Below are 20682 nucleotides of genomic sequence, written 5' to 3' on the forward strand. Positions count from 1 at the left end.
AAGTTTTTATTTTTGCAAATATTTTATTTTGAAACCTTAACAATAAAGATTATTTAAGTTTTTATGGAAAAGAAAATGTTTGAACCGAGTTCAAAAGTGTGACATGTGACAGTCTCTATGGCAACAGGTGTAAACAAACTAATCCAGCACGAACAGATCGCATTGAACACTAAAGCACAGAGAGATGCCGAATAAAAAAGGAAAGAAGGGAAAGAAAGGAAAAGGGTGAGTAATAAAAAAACACTGCCCTGCCTGTTGATTCCGATATTTTCTTGCGATTGTTTGAAAAACTGCGATTCAAACCGGTCTTAAGAATTTGAACAGTAAGGTTATATCTGACAGCATAGTTTTACTTTGTGATGTTGAGGATGATTCGCCTTTCTCTTCATTTTTTTATATAGAAAAGGAAAAAAAGATGGCAAGCAAGAGTCAAAACGGGATAAGGAGTCTGAAATAGAGAAAGCTAAAGCAAACATGGCTCTGTGGGAGGCCAGGTGTGATATGACGGAGAGTTCTCGCGTGGAGTATTCTGAAGCCGCGCGACGCCTGAGCAAAGCCAACCAGCAGCTCACTGACCTACAGCACCACACCGAGAAGAACACCATCGAGATCATCGCTGTTCTGAGGAGGAAAGACCTGCAGAATGAGGAGAAGGTATTTTTTAATGCATTTGATTTTTAAAGCTAGTGACCAATGTAAACTACATTTGTTTTTAAATCTTAATCTCATCTATTGTTAAAAGAATAGTTCACACACAAACTAAAATTGTCATCATTTACTTACCCTCATGTCATTCCAAACACATAACCAACTTTCGTTCATCTTCAAAACACAAATGAAGATATTTTTTAATGAAACCTTTGAGATTTCTTTCACTCAATTCCAAGCTTTCATGCTGCAAAAGGTTTATAAAGAGATTGTAAAAGTAATCCATAAATTTGAGCGCTTTAATCCAGATCTTATACACAAGATACACAATCACTTTATATGATGAACAGATATAATTCCATACAACCACTGATCAACACACATACATAGAGCACATCAAATATGGAAATTGAATGGCGTCATGTGTGAGAACTAATGAGTTTTGTTCTCATGCATTAATTATGGTTGATCAATGTTTATATATGTGAATAAAATCCTAATTTAAATCTGTTCATTACATAAAGTGATCGTGTCCCTTCAGAAGACTTGGATCAGAAGACTGTGATATCTTTATGAACTTTTTGGATCTTCAAAGTTTAGGTTGCATGGACTATCAATAGAGGCATAGAAATCTTTTAGGTTGCAGTAAAGTCTTGATGAAACAGAAGTTGCGATAGTCTTTTCTTCCCTATTGTGATGTAGTCTATGGAATCCCAAGTCTGACAAAATTAAAAATAAATAAATACATAAATAAATATACAAAGAAATGTAAAAAAGCAAAAATAAATTAAATATACATAGAAAAAAAAATATATATATATATATTTATACATTTATTTCCTTATTTATGTGTATATTTTATTTTTTTCCACATTTATTTTTTTCTTTTATTTATACATTTATTCATTTCGATTTTTTCCATATTTATTTATTTATTTATTTCCATATTTGTTCATTTCCACATTTATTCATTTCTACATTTCTTTATTTTTACATTTATGTATTTTTACGATCCTTTCCGTGTTCTGTGTGTCCGAATCTCAATCAAAGGCAAGCCCATTCATTCAAAGATTAATAATGGGAAATAACAAGCGCTTCCATTTCAGAGTCCCTGTTATCAGATCTGCTGAAGATGTTGCTGTTCATGTTTGCCAGCACATGACATTTTACAAATCCAGACCAGACAATGTTCTACGGCCATGTCAAAAATAAAGAGTAGACTATCCATGTCACACGTACAGTTAGGTTGATATTACTTAACCAAAAAAGAGAAGCTATAAGATTTTGGCCATACTACCCATTCAAATTATTCATCCCAGTATCAACATCAGTAGGCTACACTTCTTGTATTTCGGGCACACCACAAGGTGACACTGTGGCCTCAACGCTTCGCTCTCGCCTACTCTGAGCTCGATTGCTATGTCTGAGGTAAACCATGCCCTCCTCATTACCCTACGGACAAAGAAATGTAGAAATAAATAAATGCAGAAATGAATAAATGTGGAAATGAACAAATGTGGAAATATATAAATAAATGTGGAAATAAATAAAAATCGAAATGAATAAATGTAGAAATAAAAGAAAAAATAAATAAATGTGGAAAAAAATAAATATATACTATATATACTATGCTTTTCTATGTATATTTATATATTTATTTATTTTTGCTTTTTTTACATTTCTTTGTATATTTATTTATTTTTAATTTTGGCAGACTTGGGATTCCATAGTAGTCAATATCCAAGAGAAACACCTTTTCGACTAGATTTTTCCATCTGGAATTGATTGGTTGGTTTTGTTATTGCTGTGATGTCATGTGAGTGACAGGTTGCCCCACAATCATGCCAGTTATCAGAGAAGAGAAGAGATGTTGCTGCAAGAGGGAGGGGAAGATATTTTGATTAAATATTACAAGGGCACATGAATATTAAAAAAAAAAGATGTGCACGGATATATAATTTCTAAAAAATACTGCATTATTCAATTTCATGATGACTTTAAAAATATCTTCATTTGTGCTTTGAAGATTTTACGGGTTTGGAACTACATGAGGGAGAGTAAATTACAGATTTTCATTTTTGGGTGAACTAACCCCATAACATATTCTCAGATCACTGCACTGGAACAACAAATACAGCTTGAGAAAACAAGAGCCTCTCAGGAAAAAGAGAATTTGGTAAGATTTGGTAAGCCTTTCCTCATATGGGAAAACAGAAATAAATTAAGTTATTGTGCTGTGCTCATCTTTACGGTTTTATTTTTCCCCCTTTAATCTGTTGTAAATACAAAGATTGTATTAATTAATTAATCAATACATTATTTTTTTGAAATCATAAGAAATGAAATCAACTCATCCAGTTTAAGTAAAAAAAGAAATAGTCATCCAGTTAAATAAATAAATAGAGTTGTTCATTTTAAAAATGTCATCAGCGTTTTTTTTGTATTATTTATATACTGTTGCAGTATTTAATAATCTGAATGAGCTTTTATTTTTATGCTTTCATTTTAACTTTCATTTTGTTTTTAGCCATTTTGTGCCTTTAAAAAAAACTATATTGCTGTTATTTTTTATTTCAGTTGTAGTTTTAGCCAAGGCAACATGTCTAATTTTCATTTTTTATTTAATATTTATATTTAATTTTATTTCAGCTTTATTTCAATTACCAAATTGAATTTCAATTCAGTTTTATTATTAGTTTTTGTAGTTAACAATAACAATACTGATTGACATTACAGGTCACTGAATACATGCTGCAGATCAATGGGCTGGAGGAGAAATTTAAGAAGAGATGTAGCGAGTTCAGCATGATTCAGGAGGAGCTAAAGATCATCAATGACTTCCGTAGGAAGAAGCCCCAAATGGAGCAAGAACTCAACAATGTATAATGCAATCTACTGATTTTATGTACACATTATACAGAAGTATTACATCTGTTTTAACCTTTGTGCTGTGTTGAAAATCTGCTACCTAATTTAATGTTCGCAGTCAAAAATGATCAGGTTTTTAAATTGCTTGTAAATCTCTCATTCTGCTATATTATCAGCAAATATTTGATTCAATCATGTTGTCAGCTTGTTTTCTTTCAATTAGCACAGGTTTTGTATTTCATTTTGGAACTAATTGATCGTAGACCTTATTGATCTGAGCTTATTCACCCCAGCGTCTGAGTGAAAAAAGTTTATTCAAGCGTATTCACCTAAAAAAAAAAAAGGTGCATAATCTAAGATCAATGAGGCCTACAATCAATCACTTCCATAAAGGAATACAAAAACTGTACTAATTAGACAAAAAAAGTTGATAAACAGATTTGCCAATAACATACCATAACAAGAGATTTATAATCAACTTTCTGTAGTTCGGTCATTTTTGACCGTGAATGCCACATTTTTAACAAAGTCGAAGAATGTAAGGGATAATGCCACCATTGTTTTGTACAGATGAAAGAAACAATGGAAAACGCTGATCTAGAACACAAGAAAACACTTGCAAGAATGGAGCAAAAGTTCTTCAATAATAAGGTATATATACTGAAAAAAATAAATAAATAAACATTTCAACAAAATCTTTCTCATTCACTCTCTCAGCCTCTCCTTCTACTCTGTCTTTAGGTTCACCTAGAGAAGGAAGCTGAGCAAAAGATTGCTGTGCTGGCAGAAAAAGCTCACAATGAAGCCATCATGTAAGCATCTTCTCCAACTGATGCTACTGTGTCTGTGAGATACATTTTACATGAGATAAATGAAATGACATCCTCCATCTTGGCCTCATCAGACAGCTGGATGACGCATCGCGCTCGATGTTCAAGGAGAATGTGCGTTTAAATAAGGCATTGGGTTACCACATCAAAGAGGTGGAGGATCTGCGGAAGAGAAATGCAGATCTGGCAGAAGAGAACGACATCCTAAATCTGCATAAGGTGGCAGCACAACACCATAGCATCTTTACTGTAGTTCACATACTCTAACGTTCTAAAGTTTGGGGTCAATAACATTTTGCAAAGAAATTAATACTTTATTCAGCAAGGATGCATAAAATTGGTCAAAAGTATATAAAAAAATGTCTTTTAAATAAATGCTGTTCTTTTAAACTTTCTATTCATCAAAGAATCCTGAGAGGGGGTAGTTAAAAATTCTCTATGGTTAAAAATTTAATCAAAGACAACTGGAAAAGCCATTAGGGATTAGGAAGAAACACAGAAACTAAAAATTAAAAATAATAATCCATTATTTCATTTATTTTGTTAAAGTATATTGTATTGATTATAATTGATGTATATTATATTCATAATTTTTTTAATCAATTAAAGGTACAATTTGTGATATTTTTCCGCTAGAGGTCGCTAGAAGCCTATTCAAAACAAAGGCGTAGTTTGATGACGCCAAGTTTTAGAGCGGAAACTTGGGACATGTGGTCTCCATCTCAACGGACGGTGCAAAAGAATAGGGATTGGAGTCTGGAAGAACTCATGTTCGTGGATGCAATTATTAACGTTACTGTAGTATGAAAAAGAGCAGGACGGAGTGTTGCGGGAGCTGAACGAGGAGCTGGAGCGATTGATCAACACACGCCTCACGAGCAGCGGGACTTTTATTATGACACAGTCGCTGGCGCCGCTTCTGCTTTTCCGGTCATGAGTTTACGGGAGCTGTCCTTGTCGACCGAACCAGCAGCAGATGGTAAACAGTAATTATGTTCCATAAATAAGTAACACAATCCACCATAAAACGTGCAAGAAGTAAATAAGGAACTGCTTGAAGCAAGCTAGTGGTTTGCTGGACGCTAAACACTACTTCCGCATTTGTCCACGGCACTGTTGTCGTGTGGTTTCTACATCAGTAAAGGCGGTAATAAAGGTAACTGACGTCATTGACAGGCGACTGCACTGCCCCGTGTCACTGTTTAGAATGGGAATTTCCTCATGATTTACATGTAGTTGAAAACATTAGAGATATTGTTAGTAATCAGCTGGACAAAATATATAACACTAGCCTAGTGGTTTTTGGATATTTTACTGCAAAAATTTTACATATTGTACCATTAAAATGATTAAATTTATTATTACATCACTTGTGCACCCACACAAACACTCACATGCATATATATGTGTACCAATAAAATAAAATTAAAAATTTTCATACTAGACCCTTTGAAAAACCAGTTTACTATAAACCTTACCTTTGAAGCAGCAGACATTGATAATAAACCCACAATTTCATTCACCCTGCAGGAGATGAGTCAGGACACCTCGAATGACACCATATCTAAGCTTACAGCCCAGCGGACCACAATTTCTGAGCTGAGAGCAAAGGTGTTGACACTGGAGCAGACCCTGGCCAGCATGGTGGCTGAGTTTGAGAGGAAGAAGGCTGACATCAAGCAGCGTGCTGCGGTCAGAACTCAGGCCAGCGGTGTAGAGCTGGACAAACTGCAGAAGCTCCTGAGCGTACGGGACAGGGAGTTGAGCCGATTGAAGAGAGTAGCCCGCAGCGTCGTGGAGCAGTGCTCAGACACGGAGATCCTCTTCCATGAGGCTCTAAATCACGTGAAGCAGGAGATGTTAATGCACAGGTGCACTTTATTATTCATTATTGGTATCGATAAAATACCAGAAAATATTGAAATATAATTTTTTGTCAATATCACCTCCACCCCATATAATTCATTCTAGAAATAACAGTTGACAAGCAAGAGGTCCAGGCTCCATTTCACTGCAGAAACGTTTGTAGATACACTATGTTATAAGATACATTATGTTATCCAGACAGGAAGAAGAGGTGAACCGTAGCAGGCGGATGGATGAGTTCTTATCAGGGAAAAGGGATCATGTTCACACCATCAACAAAACTCCACACAGTACCAACAGCATTTCTGTAGGTATGGAAGAGGCTGAAAAGGGGTAAGTTTTAAACATTTTTTTTTTTTTTTTGATGAAATGATAACTCAAAATGTTATTACCTGGAAGATGATTTTCCATAAGCAAATCTGTCTGTAATGACACTGTTATTTTGCATCAGCAATCTGAAGAAAGCCAAAATTCACGTATCAGAGATGACCTGGGAGCAAAAAGAGAGAGTTCTCAGACTGCTCTTTGCCAAAATGAATGGCCTGAAATCAAAGTAAGAACTTGCTAGCAGATACTGAACTGTATTTTGGATGATAAACAATTTAGCACAAATGTTTGAATATATGTGACCTTTTAACCTTATTAGACACATGAAACCACTTTAAGATAAATGGAAAGTTAATTTGGTACAATTAACCTTGAGACAAAGATAGTGGTAATGGCCATAGTAAAAATAAATAAATAAAATAAAAGATAAAATCCCAAGCTTATTTGTACTTCTCAGTTTAAGAAAAGAAGTTTAAGGAATTGAAAGGAGTAATAAATGTGTATTTTCATGGCACTTTTGTTTTCTAAATTTCTGAAGGAAAGCAATTCATGCTCTGGCGCTGGCAGATTCTGAATGGAACCAGTGTAGCAGCAATCCAGGGTGAGACATGCCAACAGATGTAGGTTTTTCTGGCTGATAAACAAAATATCTAGCCTGGATGCCAGCCGAACTTAGCCCCGCCCACAACATTTTGAGGTCGGGGAGTTCGGTCTGGACTCGATCCGTAGAGGAGTAATTATGCCCGAATAGAAACTGTTCGGACCAATCACATTTGTCAGGGCGATGATTGACATATTATCACCAGAAACATAATCAGCCACGTCATCAAAGAGCGCTTGGGTTGAATTAGTTTACAACAATGATGGCTGTTGTTGAAGAAATGAGATGTGTAGATTCCGCCATCGCGTCCGTTATAGAAGATATCGACAGCGCATTAATTGGCAAGTACTCCATGTATACTTATTCTTTTTACAACACCGGCAAAGATTGTTTACGCTCATCTTCTACTAGTTCCAGCATGTGTGCAGTTGAGTTCTGTTGACAACTATGCATCGCTCAACATACGTCACTTACTCTGTAGCTCTGATTGGTTGTAGGTCTATCCAATTGAGGTCTTTCCTGGATCAGTTGAAATACGCCCCCATAATCAAAGCTCAATGGAGCAGTATCAGACTCATATTCGAACTAGAATTGAGTATGACCACGTCAGGCTACAAGATATCAACTTATCAATGAAATCATGTTTCTATTGTAATTTTAAAGTGCCCCTATTATGCTATTTTAAAGGCTCTTCATTTTGTTTTGGTGGTCTCCTACAATAGGTTTATACATATCCAAGGCTAAAAACACTTTAATTTTTTCACAATATACATTGCAGCATCATCTCTTTTCTCACTGTCTTTGAACCAGTTTGATAAAGGATTCAATGTACCACTTACAGCGCGCCGGAAACAACGTCTTCTCGACATATGTTCCAGGCCTCAGCTACAACTACAGTGTTTGAGGGTGGGGCAAAGTAGACATTGTTCGTGGGCAGCCAATGAAGACCAGGCTGGCATTATGCAAATTTGACACAAACATATTGAATTACTGACAATAGTTTCAGGCAGTTCAGAATCAGTTCTTTCTTTTGGGACACAATAACTCCATTGGATCTTTGAAACCTTGCAGACTTTTTACATTCCCAAACAGCTATAACACAATACATGAAAGCTAATATCCAAAATAGCATAATATGGGCTCTTTAATATCATTCTAATATAATTAATCAATCAATACAAAAGTGCAAAAATATGTCAGTTCAACCTTTCCATTTGACAGTAGCACATAAAGAGAAATAAACTATGACGGGAAAGATTTCTGAACGCAAAAACTGATCTGCACCAATACACATATGGTGCGTCACAATTCACATTCTCATGCACTATCCTATGCCATTTTGTAGTATAAATAGTATAAATACCCGCATGATTCACTTAATCATCTGAAAAACGAAATGTGGAATGTTCAAGCACTTCATGCACTCAAACTGTCGCAGGAGGGGCTGCTATCAGACTCTGATTTTGAATGACTAACCTTTTAAAATTACTACACTACACAGTTAAGTGCATAGTGTATAGTGCATCATTTGAGACACAACTATAGACTCATAATGCAGTGGTCTGTCTGTCTTTTCTGCAGGAATGAAGAGGATGAATCCAATGCAACCTTTTTAACCCAAGCAGCAGTTTCCAGTATGAGCTCCAGTGATAATTGCAGTGACCTGTAGATCACCTGACCTCATCACAGATAAGAGAGCTAAATAATGTCAAAGTATATGTTAGAGATTGCATATCAACTATGAAATACCAAGAAGTTTTCATGAATGACTATACCACAACTTAAAAGGAGGCCTTTTTTTATATATAATACATTTAGAGATGCCCACATACCAATACTGATAATACTGGAATTTCAAAATTACACAAATTGCGTAAAATAAATATTTGCTGTATTCAGGAAAGATTTAAAAAGGATTGGCATGACACAACCCACAATTCTGCTATTTTTTTATTGCAAACAAACAATTCAAACTGAATTTAATAAAACACAGAAAAGAAGTTTAGCAGTTTTTGAACTTGCTGATGATTTATATCTTCTGGTACAGTTTTTTATATTTGAACTGTTTCATATACAATGAATAATATATTAATTAAATGTAACTAAACTAGTTTTTGAGGGAGGATGATACAATTGTTATCATGCAATCTAATTTTCGTAAGTATTGATGTAGTTTTGAAAATGTAATACTTTACTACATGTAGGTGACTCATATTAAAGTAGGCATTCAATGGAGGTTGCGATTTTTTTTCTTTTCTATTGTGATGTATATAAGAGTGAAACGGCTTCTCGAACAAGAAAAATGTTGGGCAGGAATGGATTTTGTCTATCAGGAATTGATTGGATTGTTGTGGTTTGCTATTGCTGTGATGTCATGTGAGTGACAGGTTGTCCCGCCTCCTTGCGTCAGTAAACACGACATCAGAGAAGAGATGTTGCTGCTAGAGGGAGGGGGAGCTATTTTGATTAAAGATTATGAGAGCACATGAATTAAAAAAAATAATGATGTGCATTGATAAATCATTTACAATAAATACTGCAATATTCCATAAAAAATAAGAATAGTCATTTTTGATTTAATGGTGTCTGTAAAGAAGGGGAAATGTACTGTTTTTGTTCCTTTTCTCATACAAAAGTATGAAGGTGAACATTATATGCAGACATTTTTATTGTTTTTGCAAACATTTAGCCAACACTGTATTAGTTATAAAGCATTATACATAATCTACAATGTTTGTCACTTTATTTTAAGTTTATCTTCAAATTTTTTTTGTTCTACCTATATTTCTGTAACCATTTTACAAGAATAATTTTCATGAACACATACAGAATATGTCATTTAATTGTACAGTAATTGTACTGAACAATGAGTGGTCAGCATGTTATCAGTCAGTAGATTGGTCGGATCTACAGATCATCGGGATGGCGTTACAACATGACCTCCCAGCACAGTGACAGTGCTGCTCAAGTAAATATAGACAACTATTAATAGGATCATATACACACATACAGCAAAACAGCTGCTCAGTGACCAAGCAAAGCCTCTGTTCAAACAAACCAAGATCTTCAAATCAAAGCCAGACTGACTTCAAAAGACATATAAAGGTAAGATTATAAATTCAGAACTGGTTCATATCACAACTGAACTTGTGTACACATGCCTCATTATTTTCAACAGAATGGGAGACTTTCAAAACTTTGAACAAGACTTCTATCAGTCTGGATATTATGTGGACGGTCAGCAGGAAGAGGAATATTGCTATGATCCAGCCTACGTTAATCCAGAATACCATGAAGTGTAAGATTGCTAACTGCATACATGTGTCTAATATACCATTTATTAATGTATGCATTTTGTGTGCAATTTAAGTGTTAGTTGTGATTCAATGTTTACCATTTGATTATCAGTGATAATTCCGCACACTTAGATGAATATACCACTACAGCATCTTATACTGGACAACTGTATCAGCCTGTAGCGCCACCTGAGCAAACAGAACACCTAGACTCATATGAGGAAGAACCGCCACTCTTAGAAGGTAATAAAAAATTATTTTAATAACACATCTTTAAGCTGAAGTGTGTAACTTCTGCACTACCAAATGGAAAAGAAAAAAAATTTGAAAAACAAATTTCTGAATATACCCCCTAGTCATCCATTAAAGTCAGCATGAAATGTAAGTTGCCATTTTTTACCCCTATTGTGACATATATGTGAGTGAATTAAATTCTCGGAAAAGAAAAAACGCATGACTTACATTTGATCGCAAAAAAAGAAAACGCATGACTTGATTTTGCCCATCGGGACTTCATTGGATTATTGTGGTTCGCTATTGCTGTGATGTCATGTGAGTGACAGGATGTCCCGCCCTCATGTCACTAAACTCGTCATTATAAAAGAGAAGAGATGTTGCTGCAAAAAGGAGGGGAAGATATTTTGATTAAAGATTACGAGAGCACATGAATTAAAAAAAATAAAATAAATGTTGTGTATGGATAAATCTTATAATCACTGGATAAACACGGATACACACTGCAATATTCCATTAAAAATAAGAACTGTCAATTTTGATTTCATGGTGACTTTAATTTAAAAACAACAACAACATATAGTCACGCCCGCGACTCATGCCATTGGTTGAGTCAGGAGGCGGTCACATTTATCGTCTTTCAGCAAATTTTTGAGAGTGAGATTTAATAGGAATCATTATATCAGGAATTTCACATGGTTGAAAGAAACCCTTGCAGATTTCACAACAGTTTCAAGATGTTTGATTAGGGTTGGACCTCAAGGGCCAGAGGTCAGAACCCCTGTTTTAGGATAGTGTTTTAAGACTGAAAACTTACATACTTCAGCTTTAAAAAACATTCTTACATTTTGCAGAAAATGTAGTTTTCAAAGTGTGTTTTTTCTCAGAATTGGGCATTAACTTTGACCATATCTGGCAGAAGACTCTGACTGTGTTAAATCCACTGAAGCCTGCTGATGGCAGTATTATGAACGAGACAGACCTCACTGGGCCTATTCTCTTCTGCATTGCTCTGGGATCCACACTATTGATGGTACAAACTACACCTTGAACCTTTTGCGAAACCATAACTAGAGGTACACAGTGATTTATATTGCACAGAGGAAACGAAAACATAATGTCCAGCGCACGTACCTGTGTATTTGTGTGGATTCTCTCCGCAGGCAGGGAAAGCACACTTTGGATATGTGTATGGCATCAGTGCACTGGGATGTGTTGGGATGAACATGCTGTTGAACCTGATGAGCAGTTACAGCATATCCTGTGGATGTGTGGCGAGTGTCCTGGGATACTGTCTCCTGCCAATGGTTGCGCTCTCTGCCTTTGCTGTTGTTTATTCACTTCAGTGAGTATGCATAACTCTACATTATTTATTTAAATTTGCCATACACTCTTAAAAATAGGTTCTTTATTGGTGATTATGGTTCCATGAAGAACCTTTATCATCCATGGAACCTTTCCATTGCACGAAAAAGGTTCATTATATTATTAAGATATCTAGTTCAGTCATGAATCTCTAGATGGCACAGGTCCTTTACATCAATCTGCAAGCTACCTCGCCATTAACACATGGCACAAGCTGATTGGCCTTTTCTGATTCTGCAGCCAATGAGGTTGCTTGATCAACATTTAAATAGTCTGGTTCAGTGTTCATTTTTTGTTAGTCCGCCAGAGTTCGTTTGAAACCCTCCACCTCCCCAGCTCCACCTGTCTAGATCTGCTACATGATGGGAGTGTTTATTCATGCAGCGGCAGCAGCATATCCTACATACTTAGAGCAGCGTGTCTGTCTGTGTATCTAGTAGCAATAGCAAGTCGGCTAGGGAACCCAAAATGGTTCTATGGCATTCAATGCAAACACCCTCTTTTGGAAACTTTATTTTTAAGAGTGTATAATTTCAGCTACATTGCATTTAAATAACAAAAGGCTTTCATTTTAATACAGAGGGCTCTTGGGAACGCTGTTGGCCGTGTTTGTGGTTGGCTGGTGCAGTCTATCAGCTTCTAAGATCTTCAGTTCCACTCTTAACATGAGTGGGCAGCAGCTGCTGGTGGCCTATCCCTGTGCTCTTCTGTACGGGGTCTTCGCTCTCCTTACTGTCTTTTGATAACTAAGAAATGATCACTCTAAGATGAGATGAAAATCCAATTTTATGAACACGTAATGCACTTAGCCTGTCAAAGTGCTGTAAATCAAAGTTACTGTAAATCAAAAGAATAAAAACAAAAGCATTATAGAACTTGATGGACTGGGTTAGCAGAATCATTGTTGATATTGGAATGCACACATAATCAGATACTATGAACTCAGCCACACTAATATAATGCTTGATCCCAGAGATTGAGAGAAAGCGAATCCCTCTCTGGGATCAAGCTGAATAATGCAAAGAAGGCTAAACTTAACTTTATTCATAATATGTATTCTTGTATATTATTGAATATTTTTATGTGTGTGGAGGAAGCGGTTGTTTTTGTTTGATTTATAGGGATAGTTCACCCAAAAATATTATCCCATGATTTACTAGCAAGTTTTTTATTTTAGCCAAACACAATCGGAGTTACATTAAAAATTACATTAAAAGCTAATAATTACAGTTTATAAAGTTATAATTATGGATATTTTTCTTAGAAAAATGCATCGCTTTGCTTCAGAAGGCCTTTATTAACCCCCTGGAGTCGTATGGATTACTGTTATGATGGATGGATGCACTTTTTTGGGCTTCAAAATCTTGGGCACCATTCACTCCCATTATAAAGCTCGGAAGAGCCAGAATATTTTTAAATACAACTATGATTGTGTTTGACTGAAAGAAGATAGTCATTTACACCTGGGATGGCTTGAGGGTGAATAAATTATGGGATAATTTTCATTTTTGGGTGAACTATCCCTTTAATTTATAAAGTTCAAGTTAATTGCTTCTGCATAATTATTCAAAAATTCAAGAAAGTATTACGAAAAATAAAAAGGTTGGTGTGACTTTTTTGTTTTTATTGCATTAAAAATTAACAGTGTGTGTATATATATAAAAACATCTTATTTTCTAAAAAAAAAAAAAAAAAAAAAATCACAATTTTATCACAAACAATTAAAGGTCAAAATAAAGAAAAGGCACCCCAAACATAAGCAAAAAGAACATTCCAAGCAACCAGTTGACTTTACAGATCCTTTCAGTTCTTTAATTCAAAAATGCTTTTGCAAAAAGTTCATATAAAAATATATTTACAGAACTACAATATACACAAATATTGAAAAACACATAAAAGCAAAAACATTGGCCGCTGTTCATCACTTTCACTCGCTTTAGTCTGTTGCACATCCACCCAGGGTGACGCCCTATTTTGTAACCCAGCATCCTCTGCTGCAAGCCATCTCATGGTCTTTTAGGCCGGTTCAAAATATGCGAGTCCTTTGAGAGACACATATTTATTAGATATTATAGATCAATCGTTTAACAGTCCTCAATAATATAACAACTGGCAACTAGTAACTTAGTATATAGTCATAATCATAAATCTGAAATTTGTTATAGTATTAGGAGGACAATTAATGCAAATTAATTTAAGATTTTATTTCAAGTATAAATTATATAGGCCTACAGGGCCACAGGGTTTAGTTATTTTATAGATTTATTTGCTATTGATTTTAAAATGCTTAAATAAGAAATAATAAAGAATGAGAATAAAGAACACATTTAACTGGTTGTAACACTTGGAAACACTTCCTGGTAATGAAATATAATAATTCTTATAATAAACAACAATCCACTGATAATTGGGAATAATTATAAATAAGCATTCTATAGCCTAATTTTCCTCTGAATGTGGTAATTATATGACCTTTGGGTACATTTCATGAAATCAAATCAATTTGCATAAAAAATGCCTCGAGCATAACACATTGTAGAAGAGTCCTATACAGGCTTTATTTTTCTAAGCACGTTATGATTTCTTATTTCTTGTGATTTTGGGGTGAAATATAACCTGGACATGTTCTTGAAATCTAAACAAAGCCTCTTTCTTACATCAATTAGTCAGTCATTAATCCTAAATGCCTTAATAAGGGTGATTGAGTTCCTTTTTCCAGCTATAGAAACTCACACCTCCATTCTCCTTTTCTTCTCTCATTCATTAAAATCCGTTTACAGCTGTTTTAAACATCAATAAATGTGTTAAGTAATTCTATTGCTCTAAATAAAACTTACCCCATACATTTTGGACAGGTTGTTAAACAGCACCTGTCCCGCGCTCACTTTGTCTCTCACGCCCCGAATAGTTCCGTTCTTGCTGAAGATGTTCACGCGTTTTCCGGTGAAAAGCTTCTCCTTGGTTGCACTGGCGTACATGAGCAACTCGTCCGGCTCGCTGCCGCTGTCGTCCGGTTCTGGTCCCACCAGGCCGCTCAGATGGCTGTTCGCCTCCGAGATGACGGGCGAGCTCGCGCGCTCCTGCTCTGGCTCTGAGCTCACAGTAGTGTCCGTGTCCGCGGAGTCTTCGAGCGCGTGCTCTCTGAACACCTCCTGCAGGACGCGACCGCTGTGCGCGGACGCGACGCGGAACCTCACTCTCCTCCTCTCTCCTCGGTCCTCCTCAGCATTGGATGTGCGTCGCTCCATTCTGCCTTTAAAAATCTACATTATACAAATTTTGTTTGCCTGAAATTAGAGTGTGCTCCTGGTAAAGTGCATTGCCATGACATTAAAGGTCTACCTTGATCTTCTGATAAAGGGTTTGTGGCATAAGGGTGTTAATTCGACACCACATTCTTTAATATTTAATAAACGTTATCCATGGAAACTGTGGAAGCCGACTTGTGTTCTCTTATGAATAAAAGATAACTCACGTGTGGGTCAAAGAACATAGTGTGTATAACTAATAACAAAAGCACCTAACGTGTGAAATGGGTTTTTACCCAATTTTGGGAAAATTGTTTGGCTGGAGGACTCTTAAAATTAATCAGTAGCTACGATAGTAATAGGCAGAGCCATCTTGAAGTGGGCTATACTATACTTTCCATATACTGATATGAAAAAAATAAATGTCCTTTTTTTAACTAATAATTAATTTACACTAGTGCTAGACGTATAAAAACTGTGTGGTAGCCTATAGGAAAAAGGGGCCATAAAAAGTATTTTGGGAGAATTTCATTGCATTAGATACAAAATATCAAACCATGTGGCATCTGCAGACAAATACTAGCTTTTCTCAGAACTATAACCTCAACTTTTGTCAGTCAGAAAGTGTCCATTTTGTGCTGTATTTCCTTAAAATAAATGCCCCTATTTCATTTTTTTCTATATAATAGACCTACAAAAACATTTATACATATTATAAGTGTCCACATAGCTTTTGGGGCCACTGTATACATACACACACACACACACACACACACACACTTTTAGACCTTATAATAAGGCCAACACTGTCTTCACTCTAAAAAATCTTGGGTTATTTTTTCTACCCAAGTCCTGGGTTAAACCTTTTGGGTAATTTTTTTGGGGTTATTTTCCAGTGTTTGGGTAGTTTTTGTGTTAGATGTAGGGTGAAGCCAGCTAAAATGGGCAAATAAGCTATGCATGAGATCTAATGCTATTTTTACAAATTAAGTTGCTATTTTTACAAAATAAGTCTCATATATATATATGTATTATTTTTTTTTAAATGTGAAAAAGTATAATTGTTTTTAAATCATGAGAGTTAGAGTATCAGCAGATCCCTTCTTTAGCCACAGCACGACATTCAGGTAAAATGGGCCATTATAAAAAAATGAGAAGATATGTTCTCAGAATTGTACTCTGATTATTTATGGACAGGTTATGGAGTCAGTCACAGCATTTTCCGGCTACGAGTGAAACGCATGTCGGCGGTCTAAAGCAGTTTCCCCGCCAAACACGAGCCATCTCCGGCACGAGATCCAGCGCCATTACGCTGGAAACAGGACAACATAACCCAACATGTGTTCTTTCCTATATTTACCAAGCCCTTGGGTTGAAAACAACCCAAATTATTATTATTATTTTTTTTTAAGAATATTCCTTAGGTACTTTATATAGAATATAACTGAATCCATTTAACTCCAAGACTGTTTGACCTAAAGATGTCAAACCAAATACAACATATTAATTCAGTAGCCTATGAGTCACTTCCTTCATTCATTCCTTCATTAATTTATTTATGCCTTTGGAAACGTTGAGGGGAGACCCGAAACAGAGGTCAGAAGTTCAAACCTAAATCTCAGTGGCACGCCTGGGAAGGATTTTGATTGTGGCAAGGGTTCTGCTCATACTGAAGTGCCTCAATTTTTGCCGTAATTTGTTTTTGGAAACTTTTTTTCTCTCTACATCAGTAATGTTTTGTTATCGCCCTCAGGATTGGGAGGTTGTTACACCGTGATGCCGCTAGATGGCGATGTGACTCTGGAATCCAGTGCGCTGCTCTTTTAATAATTCCATAGAGCGAGACAATCCGGAAAAACAACAGAGAAACTGGACAGCGTGGAATCTGAACCAACTCTGCAACACTTGCACAGAAGAGAGGAATTGCACTAGGATCGCATGAATTGAAGGACACAGTGTCTCCGGCTGGTGAACCAGTACACTTATACTAATGCAAACTGGTGTGTTAAAGGCATTTACGAAATCATATTAGACAAAAACTGTGCTAAATGTTTTTTTCAGTGTTCAAATCACTAGTCCGTTTAAAAATGCAGCAAGTAGCATCGTGAATTTAGACAAAATGCATTATAACAGATGACACTCCAAAATAAGGCACTCCCAAAATCTCCGAAAAAAGCATTTTAAAACCCTTTATAGGTGTCATCTGTTATGGTGTTATATTCAAATAACCTAAACCTCTTATATATGTTCTCATTTCCCACTTAATATTTGTCTGAAATCTCTTCATATGTTTCAACGATAGGTTAAGATGTCAGTATGGGTGGCACTGCTGTCTATGGCATCACTGGGGCGAGGTGTGGACTGCCCGCAGTGTTGCTTTGCCTGGCAGCTCTCCTTTGCGCCAATCTGCTGCTGTATTTCTATCTAGATGCCCTGTATCAGGACACTAACCCTCTCTCAGCACACACGCAGTGCCCGCTTCGACACTTTAAAGTGGGCACAATGACCGCCTGTACTCCTTGGCTCCGGTGCCCGGAAATTCGAGCTGAGGTCCGCCGTGTGAAGCTCATCGGACAAGGAGCTGTAAAGAAGGTGAGAAGATGCAACTAGCGTTTGTTTTGATGATCAGTTAATCTGTTGTTTTTTATTTATTCTATTAATCGAAAAAATGTTATTACATATATATATAAACTTAATTAATCCCACATTTGAATCCATTATTTAAAAACGTGCCATTTGAAGGAAATAAAAAAAAAATACATAGTGAAGGCTATTTTCACTTAAAAAGTTCACCCAAAAATGAAAATAATGTCATTTATTACTTACCCTCATGCCGTTCCACACCCGTAAGACCTACTTTAATGTTCGGAATGCAAATTAAGATATTTTAGTTGAAATCCGATGGATCAGTGAGGCCTCCATAGGGAGCAATGACAATTCCTCTCTCAAGATCCATTAACGTACTAAAAACAATTCTAAATCAGTTCATGTGAGTACAGTGGTTCAATATTAATATTATAAAGCGACGAGAATATTTTTGGTGCGCCAAAAAACAAAACAAAATAACGATTTACATAGTGATGGCCGATTGGTTCAGGAAGCTTCGGAGCGTTATGAATCTTTTGTGTCGAATCAGTGATTCGGATCGCGTGTCAAACTGCTGAAATCACGTGACTTTGGCGCTCCGAACCGCTGATTCAACACAAAAGATTCATAATGCTCCGAAACTTCCTGAAGCAGTGTTTTGAAATCGGCCATCACTAAATAAGTTATTTTGTTTTTTTTGGCGGACCAAAAATATTCTCTTTGCTTTATAAAATTAATATCAAACCACTGTACTCGCATGAACTGATTTAAATATGTTTTTAGTACCTTTATGGATCTTGAGAGAGGAAATGTCATTGCTCCCTATGGAGGCCTCACTGATCCATTGGATTTCAACTAAAATATTTTAATTTGTGTTCCGAAGATGAATGGGTATGTCTAATGGGTATGGAACGGCATGAGGGTGAGTAATTAATTACATTATTTTCATTTCATCCTTAGAGACTTACACTGATGCGTAATTGTGTTTTCTAGGTGTATCTGTCGGAGTGGCGAGGGCAGAAGGTGGCGCTCTCTGTCTTGTCATCAGAGCAGTATACAGATGATTTCCTCCACGGACTGTCAATGCTACGTGCCTTGCAGAGCGCCCACGTCGTGGCGCTTGTAGGGGCGTGTGAGGAGGATGGTGTGTTCGTCACGGAGTACCACCCTCTTGGATCAGCACTAATGCTCGATGCCACTCTTGCGCAAGACCGATATCAGTGGAGAAACTCTTGGCATACTCGACTACAGCTGGCAATAGACTACGTCGCCTTCCTGGCATACCTTCACAGCAGTCCAGTGGGCATCCGAGTCATGTGTGACTCCAACGACCTGCACAAAACTCTAAGCCAGTTTCTTCTCGCATCCGATATGCGTCTTTTGGCCAACGACCTGGATGCGTTGCCTGAGGTAAAGAGGGGAAGCCAAGGGGTGAAATGCGGTCACCATGAGCTCACCGGGGACTTTGTTGCCCCCGAGCAATTGTGGCCTTATGGCGAGGATGTTCAGTTCTCAGATGAAGCCATGCCTGGTTACGATGAAAAGACGGACATCTGGAAGATTCCAGATGTGACACGTTTCCTTTTAGGGAATGTCCTGGGAAGTGATGTCATTCATTTCCACTTGTTTCAGATCTACACAGAATGCAAGAGGAAGGAGCCTCACATGCGGCCCACGGCGCTCGAGGTCCTCAGTGTGTATCGCTCCGTCTACGACAGCATGATAGAGAGCCAATCCCAGAGAGTTAGAGATATGTTGTAGAGTGTTATGGTTGTAAAAGGAGTGTTCACTGAAAAAATTCTGTCATCATTTACTCAAAACCTGAATGACTTTCTTTTTTCTGTGGAACATAAAAGAAGATATTTTGAGAAATGTTCCATATAGTGGATGTCAATGGTTACCAAAACTGTTTGGTATATAAATATTTTATTTTGTGCTCGACACTATAACAAAATGAGGGTGATTGAATTATGACAGAATTTTCATTTTTGTGTATATTATCCCCTTGAGAGTTTAAGAAAGTAACGATACCAATGCAGTACAATGGGTTTGGGCACTAAAAAGATTATGCAGCAAATGTATGACAACCACATCCAGCAGAGGATGAGATGCAGCATCTCAGGGTTTCAGATTTGAATTCAGCTACTTCTTACTATAGTATTTACTAGTTACTATAGCTCTTACTTATGCTGACTAACACGTTTTGCATAACTATACCTCATAAAAGTTCCTTTCAGTTTAGTGAATAGAACTTACTTTACTGATACAGTGATTTGAAGTTTTATTTTAATTCTAACAAGATCATGATTATCATTCTAAACACAGAACCTGCTTTGTGGATATTTTTGTTCTCTCAGAATTTGGAAGCCTTTAATAAATCATTTTCTCAAGAACACACTGGGATTGTGTTGTCAGTTGTACGCTTTTGAAACGGTGCTTAAAGGGTTAGTTCACCCAAAAATGAAAATAATGTCATTTATTACTCACCCTTATGTCGTTCCACACCCGTAAGACCTTCGTTTAACTTCGGAACGCAAATTAAGATATTTTTGCTGCATAGCTAGCAATGACATTTCCTCTCTCAAGATCCATTAATGTACTAAAAACACATCTAAATCAGTTCATGTGAGTACAGTGGTTCAATATTAATATTATAAAGCGATGAGAATATTTTTGGTGCACCGGAAAAAAACAAAATAACGATTATATAGTGATGGCCGATTTCAAAACACTGCTTCAGGAAGCTTCGGAGTTTTATGAATCTTTTGTGTCGAATTAGCGGTTCGGAGCGCCAAAGTCACGTGATTTCAGCA

At 36.5% G+C, this 20682-nt stretch overlaps 3 protein-coding genes across 3 annotated transcripts; all 3 read left to right on the plus strand.

The window, feature by feature from the left end:
* Positions 1–147: 147 nt before the first annotated feature.
* bbof1b (basal body orientation factor 1b) lies at positions 148–9530 on the plus strand. The gene is made up of 12 exons (XM_067385118.1): positions 148–225; positions 402–654; positions 2759–2824; positions 3385–3528; positions 4087–4167; positions 4258–4328; positions 4421–4565; positions 5877–6217; positions 6411–6545; positions 6664–6765; positions 7078–7140; positions 8722–9530. Exons 1-12 carry the CDS (start codon positions 185–187, stop codon positions 8807–8809), a joined length of 1530 nt encoding a protein of 509 aa, XP_067241219.1. The 5' UTR covers positions 148–184; the 3' UTR covers positions 8810–9530.
* A 342-nt stretch (positions 9531–9872) lies between these two features.
* Positions 9873–13629, plus strand: zgc:123321 (Protein YIPF5-like). Its single transcript, XM_067385119.1, has 6 exons — positions 9873–10245; positions 10319–10438; positions 10549–10679; positions 11558–11703; positions 11834–12015; positions 12616–13629. The coding sequence occupies exons 2-6, from the start codon at positions 10320–10322 to the stop codon at positions 12776–12778; spliced, it is 741 nt and encodes a 246-aa protein (XP_067241220.1). The 5' UTR covers positions 9873–10245; position 10319; the 3' UTR covers positions 12779–13629.
* A 3499-nt stretch (positions 13630–17128) lies between these two features.
* pomk (protein O-mannose kinase) lies at positions 17129–20251 on the plus strand. Its single transcript, XM_067385121.1, has 3 exons — positions 17129–17283; positions 17586–17875; positions 18863–20251. The coding sequence occupies exons 2-3, from the start codon at positions 17600–17602 to the stop codon at positions 19628–19630; spliced, it is 1044 nt and encodes a 347-aa protein (XP_067241222.1). The 5' UTR covers positions 17129–17283; positions 17586–17599; the 3' UTR covers positions 19631–20251.
* The last annotated feature ends 431 nt before the right edge of the window (positions 20252–20682 follow it).

Source organism: Chanodichthys erythropterus, chromosome 5, assembly GCF_024489055.1.
Source record: "Chanodichthys erythropterus isolate Z2021 chromosome 5, ASM2448905v1, whole genome shotgun sequence".
Lineage (NCBI taxonomy): Eukaryota > Metazoa > Chordata > Actinopteri > Cypriniformes > Xenocyprididae > Chanodichthys > Chanodichthys erythropterus.